A 26,299-nucleotide genomic window follows, 5' to 3' on the forward strand; every position below is an offset into this window, starting at 1 on the left:
TGAAGGTCCTGAGCCCCACGTCAGGCTTCTGAACCTTGGGGTCCGGTAATGGGAGGAGGATTTCCTAGAGAATCAGACTTGAAGGCTAGTGGGATTTGATTGCAGGACTCTGACAGGACTGGGGGAAACAGAGACTCCACTCTTGGAGGGCACACACAAAGTAGTGTGTGCATCAGGACCCAGGGGAAGGAGCAGTGACCCCAGGGGAGACTGAACCAGACCTACCTGCTAGTGTTGGAGGGCATCCTGCAGAGGCAGTGGGTGGCTGTGCCTCACCATGAGGACAAGGACACTGCCAGCGGAAGTTCTGGGAAGTACTTCTTGGCGTGAGCCCTCCCAGAGTCCGCCATTAGCCCCACCAAAGAGCCCGGGTAGGCTCCAGGGCTGGATAGCCTTAGGCCAAACAGCCAACAGGGAGTGAACCCAGCCCCACCCATCAGCAGTCAAGCGGATTAAAGTTTTACTGAGCTCTGCCCACCAGAGCAACAGCCAGCTCTACCCACCACAAGTCCCTCCCATCAGGAAACTTGCACAAGCATCTTAGATAGCCTCATCCACCAGAGGGCAGACAGCAGAAGCATGAAGAATTACAATCCTGCAGCCTCTGGAACAAAAACCACATTCACAGAAATATAGACAAGATGAAAAGGCAGAGGGCTACATACCAGATGAAGGAACAAGATAAAACCCCAGAAAAACAACTAAATGAGGTGGAGATAGGTAAACTTCCAGAAAAAAAATTCAGAATATTGATAGTGAAGATTATCCAGGACCTCAGAAAAAGAATGGAGGCAAACGATGCAGGGGACGCGGGTTTGTGCTCCGGTCCGGGAGGATCCCACATGCCACAGAGCGGCTGGGCCCATGAGCCGTTGATGCTGAGCCTGCATGGCCGGAGCCTGTGCTCCGCAATGGGAGAGGCCACAGCAGTGAGAGGCCAACATACCGCAAAAAGGAAAAAAAAAAAGAATGGAGGCAAAGATTGAGAAGATGCAAGAAATGTTTAACAAAGACCTAGAAGAATTAAAGAACAAACAAACAGAAATGAACAATAAAATAACTGAAATGAAAAATACACTAGAAGGAATCAATAGCAGAATAACTGAGGCAGAAAAACGGATAAGTGACCTGGAAGAAAGAATGGTGGAATTCACTGATGCAAACAGAATAAAGAAAAAAGAATGAAATGAAGACAGCCTAAAAGACCTCTGGGACAACATTAAACGCAACAACATTTGCATTATAGGGGTCTCAGAAGGAGAGAAGAGAGAGAAAGGACCCAAGAAAATATTTGAAGAAATTATAGTCGGAAACTTCCCTAACATGGGAAAGAAAATAGCCACCCAAGTCCAGGAAGCGCAGAGAGCCCCAGGCAGGATAAAGCCAAGGAGAAACATGCTGAGACACATAGTAATCAAATTGGCAAAAATTAAAGACAAAGAAAAATTATTGAAGGCAGCAAGGGAAAAATGACAAATAACAAACAGGGAACTCCCATAAGGTTAACAGCTGATTTCTCAGCAGAAATTCTACAAGCCAGAAGGGAGTGGCATGATATATTTAAAGTGATGAAAGGGAAGAACCTACAACAAAGATTACTCTAGCTGGCAAGGATCTCATTCAGATTCCATGGTGAAATCAAAAGCTTTACAGAAAAGCAAAAGCTAAGAGAACTCAGCACCACCAAACCAGCTCTACAACAAATGCTAAAGGAACTTAACTAAGTAGGAAACACAAGAGAAGAAAAGAACCTACAAAAACAAACCCAAAACAATTAAGAAAATGGTACTAGGAACATACATATCAATAATTACCTTAAACATGACTGGATTAAATGCTCCAACCAAAAGACACAGGCTTGCTGAAGGGATACAGAAACAAGACCCATATATATGCTGTCTACAAGAGACCCATTTCAGACCTAGGGACACATACAGACTGAAAGTGAGGGGATGGAAAAAGATATTCCACGCAAATGGAAATCAAAATAAAGCTGGAGTAGCAATAGCAATACTCATATCAGATAAAATAGACTTTAAAATAAAGAATGTTACAAGAGACAAGGAAGGACGCTACATAATGATCAAGGGATCAATCCAAGAAGAAAATATAACAATTATAAATATATATGCACCCAACATAGGAGCACCTCAATACATAAGGCAACTGCTAACAGCTATAAAACAGGAAATCAACAGTAACACAATAATAGTGGGGGACTTTAACACCTCACTTACACCAATGGACAGATCATCCAAACAGAAAATAAATAAGGAAACAGAAGCTTTAAATGACACAATAGACCAGATAGATTCAACTGATATTTATATGACATTCCATCCAAAAACAGCAGATTACACTTTCTTCTCAAGTGCGCACAGAACATTCTCCAGGATAGATCACATCTTGGGTCACAAATCAAGACTCAGTAAATTTAAGAAAATTGAAATCATATCAAGCATCTTTTCTGACCACAACGCTATGAGATTAGAAATCAATTACAGGGAAAATAATGTAAAAAACACAAACACATGGAGATTAAACAATATGTTACTAAATAACCAAGAGATCACTGAAGAAATCAAAGAGGAAATCAAAAAATACCTAGAGACAAATGACAATGAAAACATGATGATCCAAAACCTATGGGATGCAGCAAAAGTAGTTCTAAGGGGAAAGTTTATAGCTATACAAGCCTACCTCAAGAAACAAAAAAAAAAATCTCAAATAAACAATCTAACCTTACACCTAAAGGAACTAGAGAAAGAAGAATAAACAAAGCCCAAAGTTAGCAGAAGGAAAGAAATCATAAAGATCAGAGCAGAAATAAATGAAATAGAAGCAAAGAAAACAAAAGCAAAGATAAATAAAACTAAAAGCTGGTTCTTTGAGAAGATAAACAAAATTGATGAACCAGTAGCCAGAGTCATCAAGAAAAAGAGGGAGAGGAATCAAATCAATAAAATTAAAAATGAAAAAGGAGAAGTTACAACAGACACCGCAGAAATACAAAGCACCCTAAGAGACTACTACAAGTAACTCTATGCCAATAAAATGGACAACCTGGAAGAAATGGACAAATTCTTAGAAAGGTATAACCTTCCAAGACTGAACCAGGAAGAAATAGAAAATATGAACAGACCAATGACAAATAATGAAATTGAAACTGTGATTAAAAATCTTCCAACAACAAAAGCCCAGGACCAGATGGCCTCACAGGTGAATTCTATAAACATTTAGAGACGAGCTAACATCCATACTTCTCAAACTCTTCCAAAAAATTGTGGAGGAAGGAACACTCCCAAACTTATTCTATGAGGCCACCATCACCGTGATACCAAAACCAGACAACGATACTACAAAAAAAGAAAATTACAGACCGATATCACTGATGAATATAGATGCAAAACTCCTCAACAAAATACTAGCAAACAGAATCCAACAACACATTAAAAGGATCATACACCATGATCAAATGGGATTTATCCTAGGGATGCAAGGATTCTTCAGTATATGCAAATCAAGCAATGTGATACACCATATTAACAAACTGAATAATAAAAACCATATGATCATCTCAATAGATGCAGAAAAAGCTTTTGACAGAATTCAACACCAATTTATGATAAAAACTCTCCAGAAAGTGGACATAGAGGGAACCTACCTCAACATAATAAAGGCCATATACAAAAAACCCACAGCCAACATCATTCTCAATGGTAAAAACTGAAAGCATTTCCTCTAAGATCAGGAACTAGACAAGGATATCCACTCTTGTCACTATTATTCAAGATAGTTTTGGAAGTCCTAGCCACGGCAATCAGAGAAGAAAAAGAAATAAAAGGAATACAAATTGGAAAAGAAGAAGTAAAACTGTCACTGTTTGCAGATGACATGATACTATACATAAAGAATCCTAAGGATGCCACCAGAAAACTACTAGAGCTAATCAATGAATTTGGCAAAGTTGCAGGATACAAAATTAATGCACAGAAATCTCTTGCATTCTTATATATTAATGATGAAAAATCTGAAAGAGAAATTAAGGAAACACTCCCATTTACCACTGCAACAAAAAGAATAAAATACCTAGGAATAAACCTACCTAGGGAGACAAAAGACCTGTATACAGAAAACTATAAGACACTGATGAAAGAAATTAAAGATGATACCAACAGATGGAGAGATATACCATGTTCTTGGATTGGAAGAATCAACATTGTGAAAATGACCATACTACCCAAAGCAATCTACAGATTCAATGCAATCCATATCAAATTACCAATGGCATTTTTTACAGAACTAGAACAAAAAATCTTAAAATTTGTATGGAGACACAAAAGACCCCAAATAGCCAAAGCAGTCTTGAGGGAAAAAAATGGAGCTGGAGGAATCAGACTCCCTGACTTCAGACTATACTACAAAGCTACAGTAATCAAGACAATATGATACTGGCACAAAAACAGAAATATAGATCAATGGAACAGGATAGAAAGCCCAGAGATAAAGCCATGAACCTATGGTCAACTAATCTATGACAAAGGAGGCAAGGATATACAATGGAGAAAAGACAGTCTCTTCAATAAGTGGTGCTGGGAAAACTGGACAGCTACGTGTAAAAGAATGAAATTAGAACACTCCCTAACACCATACACAAAAATAAACTCAAAATTGATCAATGACCTAAATGTAAGACTGGACACTATAAAACTCTTAGTGGAAAACATAGGAAGAACACTCTTTGACATAAATTACAGCAAGAGGTTTTTTGATCCACCTCCTAGAGTAATGGAAATAAAAACAAAAATAAAGAAATGGGACCTAATGAAACTTCAAAGCTTTTGCACAGCAAAGGAAACCATAAACAAGATGAAAAGACAACCCTCAGAATGGGAGAAAAGATTTGCAAGTGAAGCAACTGACAAAGGATTAATCTCTAAAATATGCAAGCAGCTTATGCAGCTCAATATCAAAAAACCAAATAACCCAATCCAAAAATGGGCAGAAGACCTAAACAGACATTTCTCCAAAGGAGACATACAGATGGCCAAGAAGCACATGAAAAGCTGCTCAACATCACTAATTATTAGAGAAATGCAAATGAAAACTACAATGAGGTATCACCTCACACCAGTTAGAATGGGCATCATTAGAAAATGTACAAACAACAAATGCTGGAGAGGGTGTGGAGAAAAGGGAACCCTCTTGCACTGTTGGTGGGAATGTGAATTGATACAGCCACTGTGGAGAACAATATGGAGTTTCCTTAAAAAACTAAAAATAGAACTACCATTTGACCCAGCAATCCTACTATTGCGTGTATACACAGAGAAAACCATAATTCAAAAAGGCACATGCACTCCAGTGTTCACTGCAGCACTATTTACAATACCCAGGTCATGAAGCAACCTAAATGCCCATTGACAGACAAATGGATAAAGAAGTTGTTGTACATATATACAATGGAATATTACTCAGCCATAAAAAGGAACGGAATTGGGTCATTTGTTGAGACGTGGATGGATCTAGAGACTGTCATACAGAGTGAAGTAAGTCAGAAAGAGAAAAATAAATATTGTATATTAACGCATCTATGTGGAACCTAGAAAAATGGTACAGATGAATTGTTTTGCAGGGCAGAAACTGAGACACAGATGTAGAGAAGAAACGTATGGACACCAAGGGGGGAAAGCGGCGGGGGCGTGGTGGTGGTGGTGTGATGAATTGGGCGATTGGGAGTAACATGTATACACTGATGTGGATAAAATTGATGAGTAATAAGAACCTGTTGTATAAAATAAATAAATAAAATAAAATTCAAAAATTAAAAAAAATAAATAAAGAAACACTCAAGAGGAGAAAGCTCCTATAATCTCACTGATCTACATACCAAGGATGTAAGGTGCTGGAGCTGAGGCATGGAGGGTTTTGTACACCATACAGCCTTTGTGTGGTAGGGCCCTGCTTAAATCCAGTCTTCCAACGCCAGAAGGAAAAATTTGAGGACATTACATTTTTTATAATACTCCAGGAAATTATCACAGAAAAATCAAGTTAGGCCCTTTTTTTGGCATACATTTCCTCTAAGGCTTGATTAATTTTCCTCTCCAATGTCTTTCCCTGATTACACTTCAGGAACCCATTCATTAGGTCCTGTTGCATCAGGTAGTTTACATGAGACTTTCCCTTTGAGAAGGTGTGCCTTCATTATAAAGTCTCCTCATTCCTTATGCTTTGAATCTTGTTGCTGATTTCGGCCCTTCCTTTGTCTCTCCTTCTCTCCTGACTGTCAGCCTTCTTTGGGCCTCTACATCTAGATGTTCCAGGACTGATGACTTATCCTCTGAGTCCTGGCTCCTCACATTGTATCTGGGATCCCAAACTCATTCAGAACCTTCAGGTGCTTTCTGGGAACCTACAGTGTGTACAACGTTAAAACCATGGCTTATGTGCAGAAGCGCTGCCTGACTTCTCACTATTTGACGCTTTTAATGATTCTCCAGCATGGTTGGAGATGCTCATCCTCTAGCTTCTAGATCCTATCCTAACCTTGGCCTGCTCAATGCCAAATCTCTCAATTATCACCATAGTTCACTGCTGCCCATGGCATTAGTACGGCAGTAAATTTCACTTTGGCTTTATAATATGTAGAAATATAGCCTTCAGATAACTATACATTCCATAAGTAGCAGATAAAATATTCTGTACATCCCTGGTAGAAACCTGCTTTAGATAGTTCCTGCATACTGACGATTTTTCAAGTGAAAAGTAAGCAAAAAACCTCTAGAGCTGTGCTGTCCAATATGGTAGACATATGTGTCTATTAAGCCTTGCAATAGGGCTAGTTCTAATTGAGAGTTCTGTAAGCATTAAACATCTGATTTCAAGGACTATGAAAAATGTAAAATATATCCTTAACAACTTCAACATTAATTCTATGTTGAAATGATAATATTTCAGGTTTTTTTTGGATAAAAGAAGTTATTAAAATCCACTTCTATTTATTTTTACTTTTTTAATGTGGATAACAATACATTTAAAGTTACATGTGTGGCTTGCATGGTTTTGTATTGGACTGCGCTCTCCAGAGGCTTTGCCTGGTGGCTCTTTAATATTAGTAAGCTGACTGTGTACAGATAGAGGAAAGTTAATGCAGAATTAAAATGCAAAAATGGTTATGAATGACAGAAGGAAGCTTCTGCTCAGATTTTAAAATTTCTCTTCCCTGAATACACCAACATGCCACCTGCCTTGACAAGCTTTTAAGAACGCCTGATAATCCTCAGAGAAATGAGGTTGAACCAAATGGCATCTGTCTAAGGCTCACTGCATGGTGCCTAACCTCAGAGGCTTAAAATCAATATTGATTTTCATCATTTATTTTATCCTGGCATTTAAATATCCCTTAGATTTATTACCTTTCGGTTTTTGGTTCAGATTCAGTGATGGGTATGATACAAGGGTGGTAATAAGTTATGCAGATATCATTTAATTTATGAACTCTGGAGCTCCAGGGTAGTTCAAGAAATATATTAACCACATACACATCACCCTTCATTTTGCGGTAAGGATTTCTAAGCTGGGTCCCTATTGTGCCACTTAATTTATGGTCTGGCCAGGTACATGGATCTGCATACAGTACTTCAGTGTAAGTTTCTCCAGCCATCAGAGGGGACAAAGATGGGCTTCAAAGGAGCCAGCTGGATAGCTGATGGATTGCTCTCTCTCCTATACATAGGCTGAGGCATTATGTAGTTTTTAAAGCTTGTCAGCGGTTTGGGCCTTTTTCTGCTCTGAGAAGCTGCACACACCAGCCTAGACAAGCAGAATCAGCCATGCTGCAGCAGGCAGAGGACAGCTCCCAGAGTTACTTACGTTGACAGCCGTAGTGCCAGGAATTTCCCGGCAGACACTCATCACACTTAGGCCCTGTTGTTCCAGTCTTACACTCACAAAATCCTGAGCCATTACAACGATCATGGACTGAGCCCAAAGGGTTACAATAACACTCTGTAGAAACAAGACAACACACAGGCTGGAGACAAGTCCACATGGCTTATAAGTTATCAACACAGGAGTGTTGCTTACTTAAATGCATCACTTAAAGAAAGATGTCCACTAATGAAATGCTTTGGCAAATATGGCTGTTTCAGGTCCATTTATTTATTTGCTCAGCCTTCCATGATATCATTTTTATGTTATGGGAGGAAGTCAACTGAAAACCTCCAAGGAAATAAGACATCATGCTCTTCACTGGTAACAGATCGTAATGGAGGTTCCATTTGTTAGGGCATTTTTAGATGGTTTAATGAATGCAATGAGAATCCTTTATATATCCTTTATATATCAAGGATAAATCAATATGCCATCAGTGTAAAATCTGTTTTAAATTATTCAAATGAGCTTATCGGTTACACTCAAAATTTGAGAACTGCTGAACATTGTTAAAGTGGAATATGAACGCACTTTGTTCATTCAAAGTCAGTTTTACTATATGATTTGGGATGGTGCTTTATATATATATTTATACAATGTTGTGATGAGCCTTTAGATATTGTATCTGCTACACATGTTAAGTTAGTATAGCTTTTATGCAACCTAGATTAACAATCATGAAAGAAAAATGAATTTTGTAATCCTAGATAAATTTCAACATAGGCATCATTATAATGTCTATGGACAGAACAATATAACTTTGTGTAATAAAAAGTAAACAATAATTTCTTGATTCCTCACACATTATTATGCAGAATATTTTTACTTCTGAAGCTCTGTTTTTCTTAAAGGCTGAATCAGAAATAAGAATTCCTTAGGCTTCCATTAGCTTGAAAGGTAACAGCAGCTAGTTTCCAGCTTTTGGAATTTGCAGGCCAAAGTTACTTCTTTTGTAACCCCACTGTATAATACTGGGCAAGTTATTATGCCCCTCTGTCTCTTGATTTCCTTTATTTTAAAATGGTCCCATTAAGAGGTTTTCATGTCAAAAAAACAAATAAAATCACACCAAGCAACTAACCAAGCAACCAACGGTGAGAAACGCTGAGAATTTTAGTTTAATAACTTTAAGTTTAGCATCTTAGATTGGCAATGGAGATTCAGGGTTTACTGTTAAGTAGAGAGATCCAGAGGTTTGGTTCTGTTTTTGTCATAGAGACTAATCATATAATTTCTTCAAAGAATGTGGAGTACCTTAGAATCATTATTTATTTCATGTTGAGTAAGTCAATTTTGAAGTTCAGCATCCTTAAGACACAAACGTTTGTATGACTAAGAGTAACATACATAGGTAAAAATAAAACCAAATAAAGTCTAAAATGCTCTCTCCTTGTCTGGACTGATTTGCACTTAATAATTGGAGTTTTATTTTAAATTGGCATTTTCTATTTTAATGTGTGTATATACAGCAGTTGTTTAAAACATTTTTAAATAGCAATTTTGTTGTGGCTTTAAAAATACACACACACACACACACACACTATAAGTATATACCTATAGCAAAACTACTATAATATGTTTCTTACTATTTAAAGTGTATAAAGTGTATAAGTTGACAATGAATCACCAACATTTCATAAGCCAGGGAGTAGAGTTACATCTGGCCAATATGAATTCACATACTGTGCTAGTCAATTAGCCCGTAACAACTGATTAATAAAGGGTTTTAGATGTAAAAAAAAAGTAAACAAAATTTTTAGAAATGTGGAACATCTAAACCATGGTACATCTCAGTGGTTGTCACACAAAAGGTGGTAAGTGTAATGTTAGTCAGGAAAATAAGTGACAAGGAGAGGTGGGGTCTACACTCCACATTACATACAAATAATTTAGTTTAAAAAATATCATTTCTGGAATGACAGTCAATGGTAGATGTTGGGGTGATGAGGATGGCCTTGGAGAATTATATTTTATTCCATGAAACTAGGAAGAATATACAGGCCTGTTAGACTAAAAAACAACATGAAATACTTTTGGAAGTCTGATTAAAAAGTTATACTACAATTGATTTATAAGTATTAGAAGTGTCTTATGTTTGCTTTGTTTTACAGAAGGTACCTCTGATTACCTGATCTTGGGTTTCCAGGGGAATGAAAACAATAATACATCATAATTGGAGATATGTTTAGTAGCAACTGCTGAGCCCTGCATTTCATTCAGATGTCAAGCTTGTTATCAGGGATTATTAGCAGTGATTACCCAAGGTCACAAGCCACATATCCTCTAGCTTCCTGATTAATGTTTGAGTTTATATGAAATGGAAACATGCAAGGATGTCATCTTCATGAAATTGCTGCATCATACAGGCTAGTTACATGCATCTTTGGAAACATGGCTGGCTTGGAATTTGTATGAAAATGGGTAAATTTACCAGGAATCACAAAGCAGCGATCACTGTGACAACATGGAATAGCGTGCATTTTATATTTGCCATAATATAAAATGATGCAAATAGTTTAAGACATCTATTTCAACACAGTCAACATTTGGTCAAAGATATGTGCTGTTCCCTCATAGCCAGGGTGGTGGATTTCATTGCCAATTGTTAAAGAAATGGCAAAGTGCCTTTTTTCCCCTTAAGTTTAGAACGGCTTAGATGAAGTTCAAATTTTCAGGGATTAGTGCCTAATTCTGTGAAAGTGAATTGGGTAAATATCCATTCATTTTCATTAGTGCTTTCTATACAAAATGGCATTAAAATTAACTCAATTACTTGAGGTGTATCCTCTCCAATTTAATTCTCAGTCCTGCTGCAAGCCCTTTGGGGAACTTAAATGTAAAAAATAGAGAATAGGTTGGTGCTGCCCCATAGGGAAAACCTTGGTAATGGAGCCACAGGCTTCCAATGGCCTTCAGAGAGCAAACCCCAGCCTCAGTCTCATGCCCAGACAGCCTGACAGCTCTGCCCTTGGCCCCTCCAGTGGGAAAAGTGGAAGCTATAACTCTTTTAGGAAACTTTCGTACGCTTATAGAGACTAAAGACAAAAGGTAGACCGTATGTAGCATATACCAGCTAGCCAAATTTTTCAGTTCATTCTTTAAAAACAATTTTACCCCTTAGGAAAAGAGCAACAATTTAAGGAATTTTGGTATGTGGAGGTATACTGTAGCTAATTTTAATGCTATCTAAAAATACTCATCTTTGTGTTTACCTATATCCACTTGGTTTGAAGAGCACACAATACTGAATAGGGATATGTTTACCTCAATAATATAAAATCCTCTCCAAGATTTATAACTTTAATTAACAAAGTTTCTAGAAAGGGAGAAAAGAACTGTGTTTGATTTTTTTAAGTAGAAATAAATACAAGAATGTATATTAAACTTTCCATTCATCTGTATTTTACATGATTTAAAAGACAAAAGCTGAATGGCAACTTCTTGTCTGTGGATAATCAAATATGGATTTATAACAGAACTATGACTCTTAGAATTAGACAGGAATTGTGGATTTTGTAGTTCATAGATTACTTTAGAACAGAAAAAGGGGAGGAATTCATTAGAATAGAATACTCTGAGTAAAATATATTGGGATATTGTTAAGTTACCTGCTATGAGAAATTTTATGGAATAAAATCTTTTCTTTTAAGGTCTTTTTCTTTGATTTATTGAAAATAATATGAAATTGATATTGCAAAACATTTACATCTTATTGTAATGTTTTGTATTTTGAAAAACTGATTAGCTTTTATTCCTGTGTTCCTATTTATTTTACCTTTCCACTTGTTAACATATTTATAGTATGACATTTATATATTTTTACAAATGACATTCAGCAAAATGTAACTGCATTCAAAATTCAGACAGCTATGTGCCTTTTGGTTTTTATTAATATTCTCAAATCTTTGTAACCCAAATGTTATAAAGGCAATTGAACTTCTGTTCACAAGCTCATAGTGGAATTGCTGCTGTCATCCTAAAAACATACCATAAGTAAAAGTCTGACAAGCTTAGCTTTGCTAATTGTGTCAGGGTAGTTGGGAGAAAGCGTTCAAAAGCTTTGAAGTCAGGAAACTAACTCTTTACTAAAGCTGTATGATTTGGGTCAATTTGCCTTACTTTTTCTCAACTAGAAAATAGGGGAAATTATCAGTGGAGTACTTACCACCATGGTTTTGTTAATGAGGATTAAGTAAAAACAAAACAAACAAACAAACAAAAAACATACTTGCAAGTCAGTTCACAGTTTACCAAGTGTTTCCTGTGCATCCCATATGACACCAAGTTGACCAGGAGTTTTCAACGACTTACCTAAGGCACACAGCTATTAAATAGCAAACTGGGACTTGAACCCAGCTCTCCAGCCTCTAAGTCCAGGGATTTCTCCACTAATTCACAAATAATAAGGAAGCACTTTGAAAAATAGAACATACTATAGACATAAACAGTATTATAAAAACTTGGCCCATTTTAACTGAAAAAACTTGTCCAGCTATTTTAAATGACACTTGGCAAATAACTATATAACCTTGACAATCCAATCAGAAAACAATGATCCCAGAATTACAGATTGATTTGATTTCTTTTTTGATGAAAAGATCACCTTTCATTTTTCAGCTTGTGTATTCTATCTAGTCTTTATGTGAAAAAATCTACCTTTAACATTGGTTGCCTATATATTACCTATTGGTGTGGTAACAGATACATATGTACCCTTCACCATTTTGAATATATGCACTTCTTCAAAGTACATTACGAAGTGAAATTCCATTTCTTATTTCTTATGTTTCATCAGCTCCCTTTCTTAAAGATAGGTTCTGCTATGCAAAAGGTAGGAGAAGCTTTTTTGGATGTGAAGGGCACCTGGTTCTCTCCAGTTGACACGATCAGTCATCACAGGGGGTGGAAAGAATGCTCAACGGAATCCTGTGGCCCCAGTTTTCCAGGGCTCATGTACTTTGGAAGCTAAGAGAATTAATTGCCTTGAATAGTTTTGAAAAATTGCTTCTCCTTTTGAGGGCTACAGGAAAATTCAGTAAGTGGAATTTCATTACTATGGATGGAAAAGCCAGGCAAACTTCTACATTACCAATTGCTAGTGGCTTTCAATTCCAAATGGGAATATTTTAAATCAATATTAGTTAATTACCAGTTATTTACAAAAGTTTGTGTCCTAATCTCGTATCTATAATTAAAAACCTTATAATGAGTTTACATTTTGAAAGTTGAGTGTACAACTTAAGACTTTAAGATCAGGTTGAAATGACCAGGTGTTAAGATTTCATGCAAAAAAAAAAAAAAAAAAAAGAAAAACAAAAAGAGAATTACTTCATCTCTTAAACATGACTTTTCAGCTCATCATCTTTAAAGCAACAATTAGACAAGGATTCAAAATATATCCCCCAACTATGATTTCAATCTGCACAAGTGAATTCTTTAAGTCTACCACAAGGACGTTTTCTCCATTGAGAAAGTTCATTCTGGCTCAGCTGTGGTGCAAATCACCAGCCTCTCCACCTTAAATAGCTCCCCATCTCGTGAAAGGCACAGAACAATAGCTGAAATTATAATGGAACTGACCTATGCACACATTCTCATCGTCCAGCTGTGCAGAAGCATTTCTGAAGTAGCCCAGCCTGCATAACTCACAGTGCTGCCCTCTAGTGTTGTGTTTACAGCTCACGCAAATGACTGTATTTAGCAGATCGATATAACTGCATCGATTGGAGTGGCCGAAGCATTCACAATCTTGCAAGGAAGAACAGAAATGTATACAGAGTGTATACAGTCGCAGAATAACAGCACACTACATGCTTGGATAAAATGAGAAGTGGAGAAAAGATGGCGGAATGGCATTACATGTATGTGATTCCACATGACACATGGTGACCGCAGGTGGTTGTGACTGGCATGGAAGTAGCATCTGTTTCAGGCAGGAGAAAAAGATTGGACATTCAGAACATGATCGGAGAGTGTTAATTCTTGGCAGACAATATGAACAGAAGCATTTGCAGGTGTACACCTTTTAAAATTTGGGAAGACTCTGTTTCCATTGATGCAAAAGTCTAATTTTTGCACATTGAAAACTTCACTGTCTTTGCATCACTCCCCTCATTTTCTCTTCATATTTGCAATCTTAAAAAAGAAGGAAGGATGAATGTAGGCATCTAAGGCCTGAGTCTGCCATAACCCATGGCTCCTTCATTTAGAGTCTTACTATCATTTGTATCAAGACAGTAACTCAGTCAGAGTTTCATAGAAGAAATCATGGCAAATTTAATAGGGATCTAGACAATTAGACAACTCTTTTTGTTTTTTTCCAAATGGTAAGAGGAGAAGATGACTTCTGTAAGCCTTTCATCAGGCCAAATCTGCATGTTTGCTTATGTGAGAGAGAGAATACAAAAAACGGGGAGATTATTGGTATGAAAAAAGTGCTCTTAAGATTTCCTTTTCTTGCAAGTTTCAAGCTAAGTCTGCTACAAAAGAAGAGTCAGGCAGCTACTGTACCCTCAGATTGCTTTTCCTTTGTCTCCCCAAAATATTGGAGGAGGCTCTGAGGCTTAGGGGTGATGGTGATAAGAACTAGACAAGGAGACATAGGGAAGGGTGGAGAGTGACTAGATTGTCTTTCTTTTGCACCTCAACCAAAGCAAGTCATTAATCTAATTCAACCTTTTTTTTCTTTTTTCTTTTTTTTGCGGTACTTGGGCCTCTCACTGCTGTGGCCTCTCCCGTTGAGGAGCACAGGCTCCGGACGCGCAGGCTCAGCGGCCATGGCTCACGGGCCCAGCCGCTCTGCGGCATGTGGGATCTTCCCGGGCCGGGGCACGAACCCGTGTCCCCTGCATCGACAGGCGGACCCCCAACCACTGCACCACCAGGGAAGCCCTAATTCAACCTTTTTAAAAGAAGTAAAAACAAAGCCTCTATTGGTACAATAGTTACTAAATCAGACAGAAAAAAAATGTGTGAGAAGTAAGTAGGTGGGGAATCTGTTTCATCTCCTCAAAATATGGGGATAGGCCTAGCTCACATTTATAAGAAAGGTCAATTATGAAACTGCAAACCTTGTTTGCCTAAAAATATCCCTCTCATTAATGTCTGGCTTTTATTTTATCCCACCAGGAAGCCAAACACAGTCACTATTTGAGCTAATTTATTCATTCACTCAATAAATAATATATTCAGTTGGTCTATGTGTCAGGCACTATGTGAGGTACTGAGTTACTCTTTTGGCATAGATTAAAATTTTGGAAGCACTGCATTTGATGACCAGAGTAAAAATGAGTAAGTGTTGTCAAAATTAAAAAGGAATTATTAATAAAATTAATAAAAGATAATTAATATCTTTTTTTTTTTTCTATTGGGTTGGCCAGAAAGTTCATTTAGGTTTTTCCATAAGATGTTACAGAAAAACCCAAATGAACTTTTTGGCTACCCCAATAAATTAACATACTGACACTCATCAGAACAGTGTGGATTCATTCACATGAGAGCCAGTTACTACAGTAGAGAGCTGAGGTCAAGGTCCCAACAGAATGAAATCAAATTTGGATAGAAGCAGAGGAGGACACCGGAAATGGTGAAGAGTGGAAGACACCCAGGAATAGGGTTAGCACCTTGGAGACCCCAGATGCTTAAAAGAAAGGCAAGAAGAATGGGAGGTTCCTGAAGGCAAGCCCCTTCCTCTACAGGAGGCTAGCTTTGCCATGGTGTGCATGTGTGCTAGGGCTGGGGAGTGGGAGTGGGAGTGGGGAGTTGGAGGAACCAGCGGGAGAAGGAGAGTTCTGGAAGAAGGAGGCCATATGGGAGATGGGGTAAGAAAATCCTGCAAAAATTTTGTAGTTAAGGCATGCCAAATTAATAATAGCAACAAGAAAAATAATAGAATTACATATTACCAAATTAAATTCTCTTAGAAAACAAGCACTTCACCCCCATACATTCTATCTCCCTGAGTTCAACCTTGTTTAAGCTGGCATTTCTGACTACCTAGGAAACCTAAAGGGCCTCTCCAACCTTCCTTAGTTGAGGGTTTGGAACAGGGAGAATCTTTCTGGCCTGGAGCCACCTCAGAGTAGTAGTTGCAGGGAGGAGACCCATGTCCCAAATCTAATTGTTTCCCAAGGACTTCTTCAGAGCTGCCTAGAATTCTGGAGGCGTGGGCGCACACACCCTGTCCTCAGGTTCTCCCTCTCTAGAAGAGGCTCCTAAGTGGTTACTGTTGTTCACATAACCTCATCCTAGGTTGATTCTTGGTGTACCTAATATAATTAATCCAGATTTTTTCAAAAGAATCTTTTATGTTCATAAATTCATCCTAGGAACTTTTCAGAACCATACAGAAGTAAGTCCTCGTTGTCAAGAAGTTTGTTTAGTGGGTAAGACAAACGTGCTCAGATAACTAGAAAAAAAAGAGGACGTGCTTAAAAACAAAACCAAAACCAAAAACAGAGACACAAAGTGATATAAGGAGAAATTCATTTCACTTGAGGAGAATTAGGAAAAACTAAGTTAAAACTAAATCTTCCATGAGGGCCAGTAAGGTTTATTTAACAAAAAAAAAAAAAAAAAAAAAAAAAAAAAAAAGGAGGAAATGAGCATTTCCAGTGAAAGGAATAGAGTGTGCAAAGACATGACATTGGGAAATGGGAGAGAACAGGGCTGGGGAAGTTTCATAACATGGTTCCTTTGTGGATAAGATCTACCCAGTAGCCAATACTATTAGAAGTATTGAATGGTTCCTTTGTGGATAAGATCCACCCAATGCTGAGCTTCATCTGACAAAGCTTTATTCACCAAAAAACGTGTCTGTAGACATCCAAGTTCAATCAAGACCCAATCCATGAATCTCTATAGACACTGTTACCTATTCTTTGAATTTAATGAATAGTATGCATTTCTGTGACATTCACTATTTGTTTCTGGGTTTTGTTTGAAAATCAATTTATTAATTTTGATAGGAGAGTTAAATAATGTAAATTCTATAAATAATTATATACAAAACCATACACAGCTTAACACTCAATATCATAAACTTCTTCCAGAAGATAAGTGGTTACTTTAAATGTCTTATAACCTAAGAAATGAGCTAATAGTAACTTTATTTCTTTAAAACTTCTAAGACTCTTCTGAGACTTTGATAAAGCTGTCTTCTCTGGCCATGATGTATTTGAGAATATAAAATGATAAAAAGATCTTTGAAAGTGATTTGAAACACATGAGAGCACTATATAAATGCAAGACATTTCAGATGTAATTATTAGACTGCTGTATTATTTTTCAGTTTTCTGTTAATTTCCCACTCTTTAGGAACTGTTCTTTCCACATAGGCCCAGAATTCATGAATGATCATTAATGATAGAGTTAGAGCTGCACTAACTTATTAAGATCCTGAAGGGACGATATTAATAGTTCAATAATTCTTTGATCCTCTAATTCACTGACCTACCATTTCCTCCTTTCCCTTTTTACAAAATATAGAGTTCATGGTCCATTCTTACAATCACTTCCTTTTATATGCTCTCATCTCCTTCACCCCCAACCCCCCCGCCCCCAATTACAGTCTCCTGGGAAAATCTGATCCTGGTTAAATCCAACTCTCCACTTCTCCATGCCTATACCCCAGCAGCTAAATGTGGCTGGAGTTTTTTTCCAACTATTTTGAAACAAGTCTCACTTTAAATTCATGACCATAAACTTCAATAGGGCCCTCAGGGCATCCTGGCAACCCTTCCTGAACCAGGAGGCTTTTGGGCCACCACTCTCTCTTGGTTTACCTCCTTCCCCACCTACCATTGCTTCTTCCTCTCTTCTGCTTTCTGTTGTATCTTCTCAAATGACTCAGGGCTTAGCCCTTGGACCTCTTGGCTCTTTAGGCTCACTAAGAACCAGGGTTTTTTACCCAACCTCATGACTACATAAATCATCAATATGCTGACCTTTCCAAAATAGTTATTTCCAGCCTGGACCAACTTCCCAGTTAGCTAGTGAGCCTTCATCCAGACTGATATATTCAACTGCCTTCTTAATGTCTCCACTTGGACATTTAATAGATATCTCAACTTTAACATGTTCAAAACTAACCTCATAGGTTACCTTCCCAAGCCTGCCACTTACATGGGCAGCCGGATCTGTCTTGGTAAATGACAACTCTATTCCTCCAATTGCTTAGGTCAAAATTCCCGGAGTTGCTCTTGACACCAATCTTTTTCTCATCCCGCTCTACCCACGCCCCCAACCGATCAATCAGCAGATCCTCTTGACTACACGTTTAAAATACATTCTAAATCTCACCACCTCTCACCATCTCATCTTTAGTTAAGGGCACTTGGATTATTGTTGTCCTCAAACTGCTTCCCTGGCTTCCACCCTTGTGATAGTCTCCTCCACACAGCAGTCAGAGTGACTCTTTTAAAACTTAAATTAGGTCATGACATCCTTTTGCCCATAATCCTAATGGCTTCCTGCCTCATTCAGAATAAAAGGCAGAGTTTGAATTCATTCATTCCCGATTGATCTGGGCTCATTGCTATCACTCTCCTCCTCACTCGCTGTACAATACTTTCATGTTGCTCTGCAAACATGCCAAGCACTTCCCCAGGGCCTTTGCATTTGCTGTTACTTCTGTCTGGCCTACTCCTCCCCCAGACTTCCCTATGACTTGCTTCCTCACTTTGTTTTTAGGTCCTGCTCAAAGAAAATGCTGTGACTACTCTATCTGAAATAACAGCTCCTGACCCAAACGCATTAATCCCCCCTCCCACATTTACTAATCCTGTTTAATTTTTTTGTAGAACCTAGAGTATCTGAAGACTAAATTAAAGAAAAAATTTCTCCCCTATACTTTGAGTGTAAATAAATGTGTGCAGACTGTGTCCATTTTGTTCACAGATGTAAACAGAACTCAAAATACTAAGCATTCAAAAAATGTTGTCGAATGAATGAATCGATGTCAACGAATCAGTGATGATCCTGAGGCATCTTACTTTGGGAAACAAAGGAAGACACAGAGGAAAGTTATTTTTAAATTCATTCCTCCACCATTCAAATTCTGTAAGAGTCTGGCTATACCTTAAATATTAAAGAGTTGAGAAAAACAACAGCCATACATCACACTATAACTGAGTTATTAAATATTTTAGCTGAAAATTGACTATATGTCTATGCAGATTAGTTTAGTTAGGAAAAAGGAGATTTCCAAACATTGCTATGGTTTTATATACTTTTGCAATCTCAAATCACACTGTAGGCTATATTTTATTTTTCAGACAAGTTTTAATTACTGTTGTGCAAACAAGCTAACGGGGTCCTCTAAAACACATTTTCATGGTGTAGCATGGCATGCGTTGGCAATGCATATTTATTGAGGACCACCTTATACCAGGGGACAACTTGAACGAGGTCCAGTCTTAAGCGAGAATCATAGCCCTAGACCAACGAGCCATGTTGGACCATGAAGCCCAGTCCTGAAGAGTCCAGTGCAGAGTTTCTCAACCTCAGCACTACTGACATCTTAGGCCAAATAATCCGTGGTTTTTCCATATGTTGTAGGATATTCAGAAGCATTCCTGGCCTCTACCCACTAGAAGCAGTAGCAACTCCCAAGCTGTGACAACCAAAATTTCCCTGGGGGAGCAAAATCCCCCATCTGATGTATATGACATCATACAAGGCAGTTATGATAATATGGTACGTAATAACTGGCTAGTTAAGCGAGCAGCATTTTATAAGAAGGAGTGTTCAAAGTTGCCTTTCTAGATCAGGAAAGATCCAAACCTCTTCTAAGGTTTAAAGACACTTTCTGACTGAGACTGGCTGGGGAAGGCCTGGGGAGGAAAGAGTTATAGAAAAACAAAAGGTTGGAGAGAAAGAGAATGAAAGAAAAAGAATGTTAAGAATAGGAAGGGGGGTGTTAAATGTCTTGGTGTCTTCTTTCTTACTATTCCCCATGTTGCCTCTAATTCCATTATTACGTCACCAATGTATCATAATATGACATATGTTACAGAATATAAGATAAAGTACTCTGAATGTGGCACAGGAAGGTTTATTTATTTATGCTGGGGCCAAATGAGGAAAGTTTATTCAAAGTCAGAGCTGGTGGAAATTTACTGTAGTCACTCAAAAAGAAAGGATTTGGAAAAAAAGACTTTAGATAGACAGAAGCTGAAGGAATTAGAATTCTTATAAAGTATTTTCCCTTCACTACATTAGCAAAGTCACAAGCCTCCAGGGGCCTCCCCCAGGGGTGGGAATGAAGTGGCTGCAGCATTTTCCTGATTCTCACCCACCCCCAACTCTGTCTTGCAACCTTAGGTAGCTTTTGAAGCCCTTCCATGTACATCATTTGATAACAATCTGGATTATTCTATGATAAATCTACTTCATTAGGTGGCTCTTTCCTGCCTGTGGAAATGTGTTCAGATCTCATTAGTGCTGTGACTCCAAGAAAGTAGAGATTCAATGATACAGGGTCAAATTTCAGGTCAAGAGTCCTCTTGTATATCCAGTGCTTGATATGACAGAAAAAAGATGGACTCTATAAGGTCCCTAATGCTTCCTTTCTCCTTCACCTCCTTGGTTTCTCTGTGTAGGTTTGCATACCATAGATAAGGAGGGACATCCCTACCGTGGCATCAATGACTGGCTTATTATATGCACACATGTCCAAAATAGGCTTGACACCCTATGAACTTGTGGCTGCTCTGTTCCTAAAGAACTTAGTTCCCCAGATTTCAAATCCACTTGGATTCCCCTCAGAAGGGCACTGCCAATGTTTGATATGTAAAAGTACATTGTGAGGAAATTTAAAGACTTGGTTTAAATATCATCGGTTTCCCTTTCCCATTTTCTGACCAGCTTCCTCCTTTTCTCTATACGACACAGAAGGAACAATTCAAGTTGGTTAAAATCTGGAAAATGATTTGACTCTTTTCAATAAGGAATAGGGAAGCTATTATGGTCATTTTCACCAAGTGGGTCAAACCAAATTTAGGTATTGTTAATAAATATATTTCTTTGTAAGAGGTGCTTCATGAAAAAAAAAAACAAACCAAAAACTCCCTAAAACATGACATATACCCAACAGTCAAGGGTGGAAAACAAGACACACCTGTCACATAGGACATTTAAAGGAAAATGGTGAAATAAAAACAGAAGTCTTTATGTTTCCTGAAAAATCTTCAGTCTGTGAATGACAGATGCTAGCTGGAATGGGCCATTCATGAGTCACAGATGAGATTCTGCTCACTTTCATTTAAAGAAAGTAACGTAACTATTATTTTTGGGTCATAATCAATGCTTAACCCAGTGTAGCTCTTCACTGGTATTTGTTCAAATTTATTTCAAACAATATTTGGAAGTAGAAATTCCAAGGTATTTCATTTGTCAAATGGGCACCATACATGAACCTACCATTCTGTTCTCATGAAAAGCATCCTTGAAACTCACTGTAAGTGAGTTTCCTTATTCTCAATGCAAATGAGTGACAATGTTAATACTCTAACATTCATGTTCCAAACAGGAACCTAAAGTGTTATAATTCTTATTCACACATTAATCTTTCAGAAAACAAATATTGCAGCATTTTAAATTTGCAGCAGTCAACTTTCTGAGTGAAGCATTTTTTTTCCTCTTACAGATGACATTCTCAGTACTATTTGATGTATTGATCGTTATCAGTCAACATGCCTCACCAATAAGCTGATGGGTACACTTCACAGATATTCCAGATTCATACAGTGCAATGTTTCACAACACATAACACCATGAAATCACTGTATGAATCCAAGAATTCCTACCTCTCTTGTGGTTTGCAACTTGAACAGAAGAAACTGTTGACAAAGTTAATTTGGGAGCAACTAGATAGGTTTAAAAGAATGAACAGCACATTAGAAACAATAGTGAAACGTTCAAATTGTAATTACTTATCATCAACCCGCTTGAAAAGTGGCCCTAAATGAAGAGAATATTTGTATTTGTTGTTTCTGGGAGTCTGCTTCAATCACAAAGGAAGTCTTGTATTTGGCTGAAAATGGTTTGACCTTGTCAGTAATAACGTTTAGAAGCTTTATTTTCAGAGGCAAAAAGAATTACCATTTAAATCAAGAACGCAGTTATGCAGAGATTATTCCAATAACAATATGGATATTAGGATCCCCTACTGTTCTTCTCTTAAAATAGTAGTTGTGTTGTTGAGTTACTTAGCAATATCATTGCCTCAATTCACCATGTCTTTCTCTCTGTGTACCTGTAATCTCATCTACCTATAAACCAGTTAGATTATTTTTGCTGAATTGATTAGACATTACAGATAGTCACAATGGTCAACCATTCAGCAGAATCTGGATCTCAGTCTCAGAGTCACCTCGAATCTGTCCACCTTTCAAAAATGTAGTCTTTTTCTCAACATTTATTACGTATATGATATCAGTGTGTTAATGGCAGGAATTTCTAAGTTTGCCTGCCTTTCTTTTCCAATTGTTCCTGAAGTGTTGCTTGTGACAATAGCAAAAACAAGATAGAGCCTGATGTTCTTTGCAGATGTTGACCAGATAAATTATGTTTGCACAGAACTGACCTCTGCTAGAAAGTGCACCTTTAGCTAAAATGTCAAGTTCAAGCACTTTATTCAACTGTGAGCTTCTCAAATAAATTTATTTGAACTCTTTATCCACATTCTAAAAAAGTGCAACTGGCATTAACTAAAGATATTTCTGAAAGCTTTTAGTCTTGTGACACTCACAGAAAACATAGCAAAATAATTAAATGGGTCTGTTTCAGGTTTTAAACAATGCATAATCTTGTTCAGCACAAAACTTACTGTGGAGAAGTGTTAAGTCTTAGATCCTGTCTTGTATAATTTGTTGAGCTATGAAATTCAATGGGAAATACTGAGTGACAGTTCACTGAAGATGCTCTCATTGAACTTGCCGAGGAACAAAGCCACTAAACCTTCCCACAATCCTCACAGAATTATACTAATGGGTTGAGCTTGATCTGTATTTCTTCTTCCACATATGTATGCAGAAACTTGAAAAAATTCATTTGGAGCAGATGATTAAGATAATTCTATTTGCTAGTAATATATGTATCTAGGACAGTCTTGATTTCATCACTCTGATCAAGGACTGAAAATGCAGCCCTTCCAATTTGACTCCTCAACAAATTGCTAATATATTTTGTTTTGCTTAGCAGCTATTTCCTGGTTCCTCCTTTTGCTCACTTCCTCCTCCATCTGTATTCATTAGAGCTTAAAAGGAACATCCTGCATATAACAAAGGAAGGTGGAAGCCAAAGATGTGCCTCTTTTTTGTGAGAAGGAAGGACGCAAAAGAAGACAACTTTATTTTAATATAAACTATTTATATATGTCTATGTATATCTATAGGCTAGACGTTAATGTAATTTTAACATTACACTGAATCTTATGAATTTTATTGGCCAGTGTTTAAAGGTTCTATTTCTTCCTGTGTAACCACACTGCTGTCTGTCAGTTTCTTTCATTTATTTATTTATTATGTTAGAAGTCAGAAAATAATTACTGCTCTAAGGACAGAGAGAAAACACGTTGTTCTTAATCCTGGCAGAAATTATTGGTAATTCATAAAGGATAAAAGAGGGAAAGCCTCAGCAGAGAAAATACACTGTGACGTTGAAGGGGAAGAGAGAGAGAGAGATCCAAATTCCTGTCAGTCAATAAGGAACGACAGTTGAAAAAACAAAACAAAAACAGGTCTTTTAGGGGTTGCAATACTGCCTTTATGTATTTTCCCTGACCCTCAATACAACTGACGTAACAGCCAATTTACCAAAGCAAAGCAAAGGTGAGACAGTGGAAGGAAACCTGTGTCACTCACAAGTTTTTATGATATATTATTTATACTCCCCACTGTGATGGCAACCAAACTCTAGGCTTCTCTTGGGATGGCTGACATTCAATGTAAATTTGATAAAGTGCTTGTAACTTTTATGCTGTCTAATTTTTTCTACATCTTTTACTATAATATTTCTGGGACACTTCATATTAGAAAAAATATTTGAATTATGATTCTTTCAAAGACATGGCATTTATGATAATGCTCTTATTTAGTGCTAAAAAATAGAGTATGGGATTTTCCCCCTAAACATGTGGGATTTTATATCAGTAGGAATTTTACATGCTCCTACCTTGTTTTGGATTAGAAACCTCAAGGGAAGAAATATTCGGCCATATCCTATTAAACTTTGGAGGATCTGCATGCACCAGGAAAAATCAGGGTATGTTACTTTCAGCTATAATGTCATTTGATCTAAACAGAAAACTATATGGACAAAGACACAAACCACACATCTGCTTTTTAACTTGGTTGTGATGCACTTAACAAAACATACTCCCACACCAAACAAGAGCAAGCAATTGATGATTCCCAAAACATTGAATGGACATTAAATATATAGCCTGTTCCCTAACAAAGCTATATACATTAACTTGTGCAATAAAGTAGAGTGTTCTTACAAATAACCAAACAGGGACTTCAGCAATTCAAATCGTTATATAAAGCTGGTGCCTGAAACTAGAAGATAACAGGAAAGAAATAATTTCTCACTTGAGGATTCCATTCTCTGCAATTTATATTTACAGATACGAGCTTGTTACATTAGTCTTCAGGAGAGATTCTTTAGGGTATGTTTTAAGTGTGAGCCATTATCTCTGCAAAGAAGTGGATTTATTTCCTATTTTTATTTATGCGATTTCTCAGAGAAAGAAAGAGAAAGATGACTGGTGGTTCTGGCTTAAGGAGAATAGTCCAAGGTGCTTCTGATCATATCTAAGGTTTGTATGTATGGGTGTGTATATATTTTCTTTATTTTAATATATATTTTCATGATGTTTCTAGCTCAAAATATATTTCTAAAGTTATTGGTTCCAATCAAATTATAAGCACTGTTAATTTAAGAATTAATGGTATTTCTTTCTTAGATTCACCTGTATTAAAAAAAAAAATGACTCTGGAAAAGCAGGAGAAGAGCCAGCTTTAGCACTGGGGGCTTTAAAGCTATTTTTGCTAAGGTACATAGGCCATGACAATTAAAGCAGTCATTTCATGACTCAAATCTACCATTCACTGAGATCAACTCAAAACCATAACTCTAGTGTGGTCCTTTGGGACCACCCAAGTCCACAAGGAGAGTTCTTGCCACTAAACTCCTATAGCATGCTACCTTATGTGCTCCTTATTTCTCACCGATAATGTGGATAGGCGTAAGTTTCAATATTGCTAGTTTACATTTTATGTCTATTTCTTGTCTCTGTAATTAGATTGGATCTCTTTGAGGAAGGGCAAAGCCTTCCAGAAGGCCTCAGTAAATATCTAATAACTGAGTAATTGATATCAAGTGGCTAGGCTACTGTAAACTGGTATTATCAGATTGTTTCCTCCATAATTAGATTATAGTGAATAACATTCTTGCAAGACATGGAACTTTCACTATGACTTTGGTTTTTTAACATTTGTTAGAAAAGCTGATCTACTGTTACTCTGTGTGTGTATGTGTGTGTGTATACACATAAAAGCAAAGGAAATCTTAATATTGATATTGCTGTATCCATCAAAACTTATGAATGAATAAAGAATGTAACAATTTTCCACATCTGTATCCAGGTGTTACTAAATAAATAGATATTTGGTAACATGTAGGCAAAATATTCAAGTTATTGACTGAATGTTAAGCCTACTTGAACTGCAATGATCATTTTTGAAAAACAAATGATTTCTAGAAATTGGTGTTTTTTTTAAGGTTTTTTGATGTGGACCATTTTTAAAGACTTTATTACCTTTGTTACAATATTGCTTCTGTTTTACGTCTTGGTTTTTTGGCCCCGAGGCATGTGGGATCTTAGCTCCCCGACCAGGGATCAAACCTGCACCCCCTGCATTGGAAAGTGAAGTCTTAACCACTAGACCACCAGGGAAGTCCCTAGAAATTGTTTATTTAGAAGAGATTTCAAACCACTGTTATAGTTTTATATAGAAAATATATTTATTTATATTATTAGCATCAAATTAAGAAAAATTTAGTTCTTTTAAATGGTTCCCTCCATCATTTTCCGTAAGAGAGGCAAATACAGGTCATATGTGGGGTGATGTTTGTAAACTTAATGTTAAGTATTCAGTGGCTTGACTTTCTTGATGAAATGAAAGTAATAATATAATTAATCATTTTGTTAATAAGCTTTGCCAAAAAACTTAAGACAAAAATTTTATACTAAATAAAAGTTAGAAGTGAGCTTTGAAAATTAATTTTATAAATTAAGCTTTATTCCATATTCTAATGTAATAAATATTTTACGCCTATATTTTAGTATACTCTTTTATGA

General features: G+C 37.1%; 1 protein-coding gene across 2 annotated transcripts in view; it reads right to left on the reverse strand.

The window, feature by feature from the left end:
* NTNG1 (netrin G1) overlaps window positions 1-26,299 on the reverse strand; it is a 330,849-nt gene that overhangs the window by 44,286 nt on the left and 260,264 nt on the right. Inside the window, exon 6 of one of the 2 annotated variants that reach the window (XM_019920065.3) lies at window positions 7,876-8,010. The exons of the other annotated variant lie outside the window; for it this stretch is intronic. Coding sequence (XP_019775624.1) covers window positions 7,876-8,010 — 135 coding nt within the window. The remainder of the gene's footprint in view (window positions 1-7,875; window positions 8,011-26,299) is intronic. 2 annotated transcript variants of the gene reach the window in all.

This window comes from Tursiops truncatus, chromosome 1 (assembly GCF_011762595.2).
Source record: "Tursiops truncatus isolate mTurTru1 chromosome 1, mTurTru1.mat.Y, whole genome shotgun sequence".
Lineage (NCBI taxonomy): Eukaryota > Metazoa > Chordata > Mammalia > Artiodactyla > Delphinidae > Tursiops > Tursiops truncatus.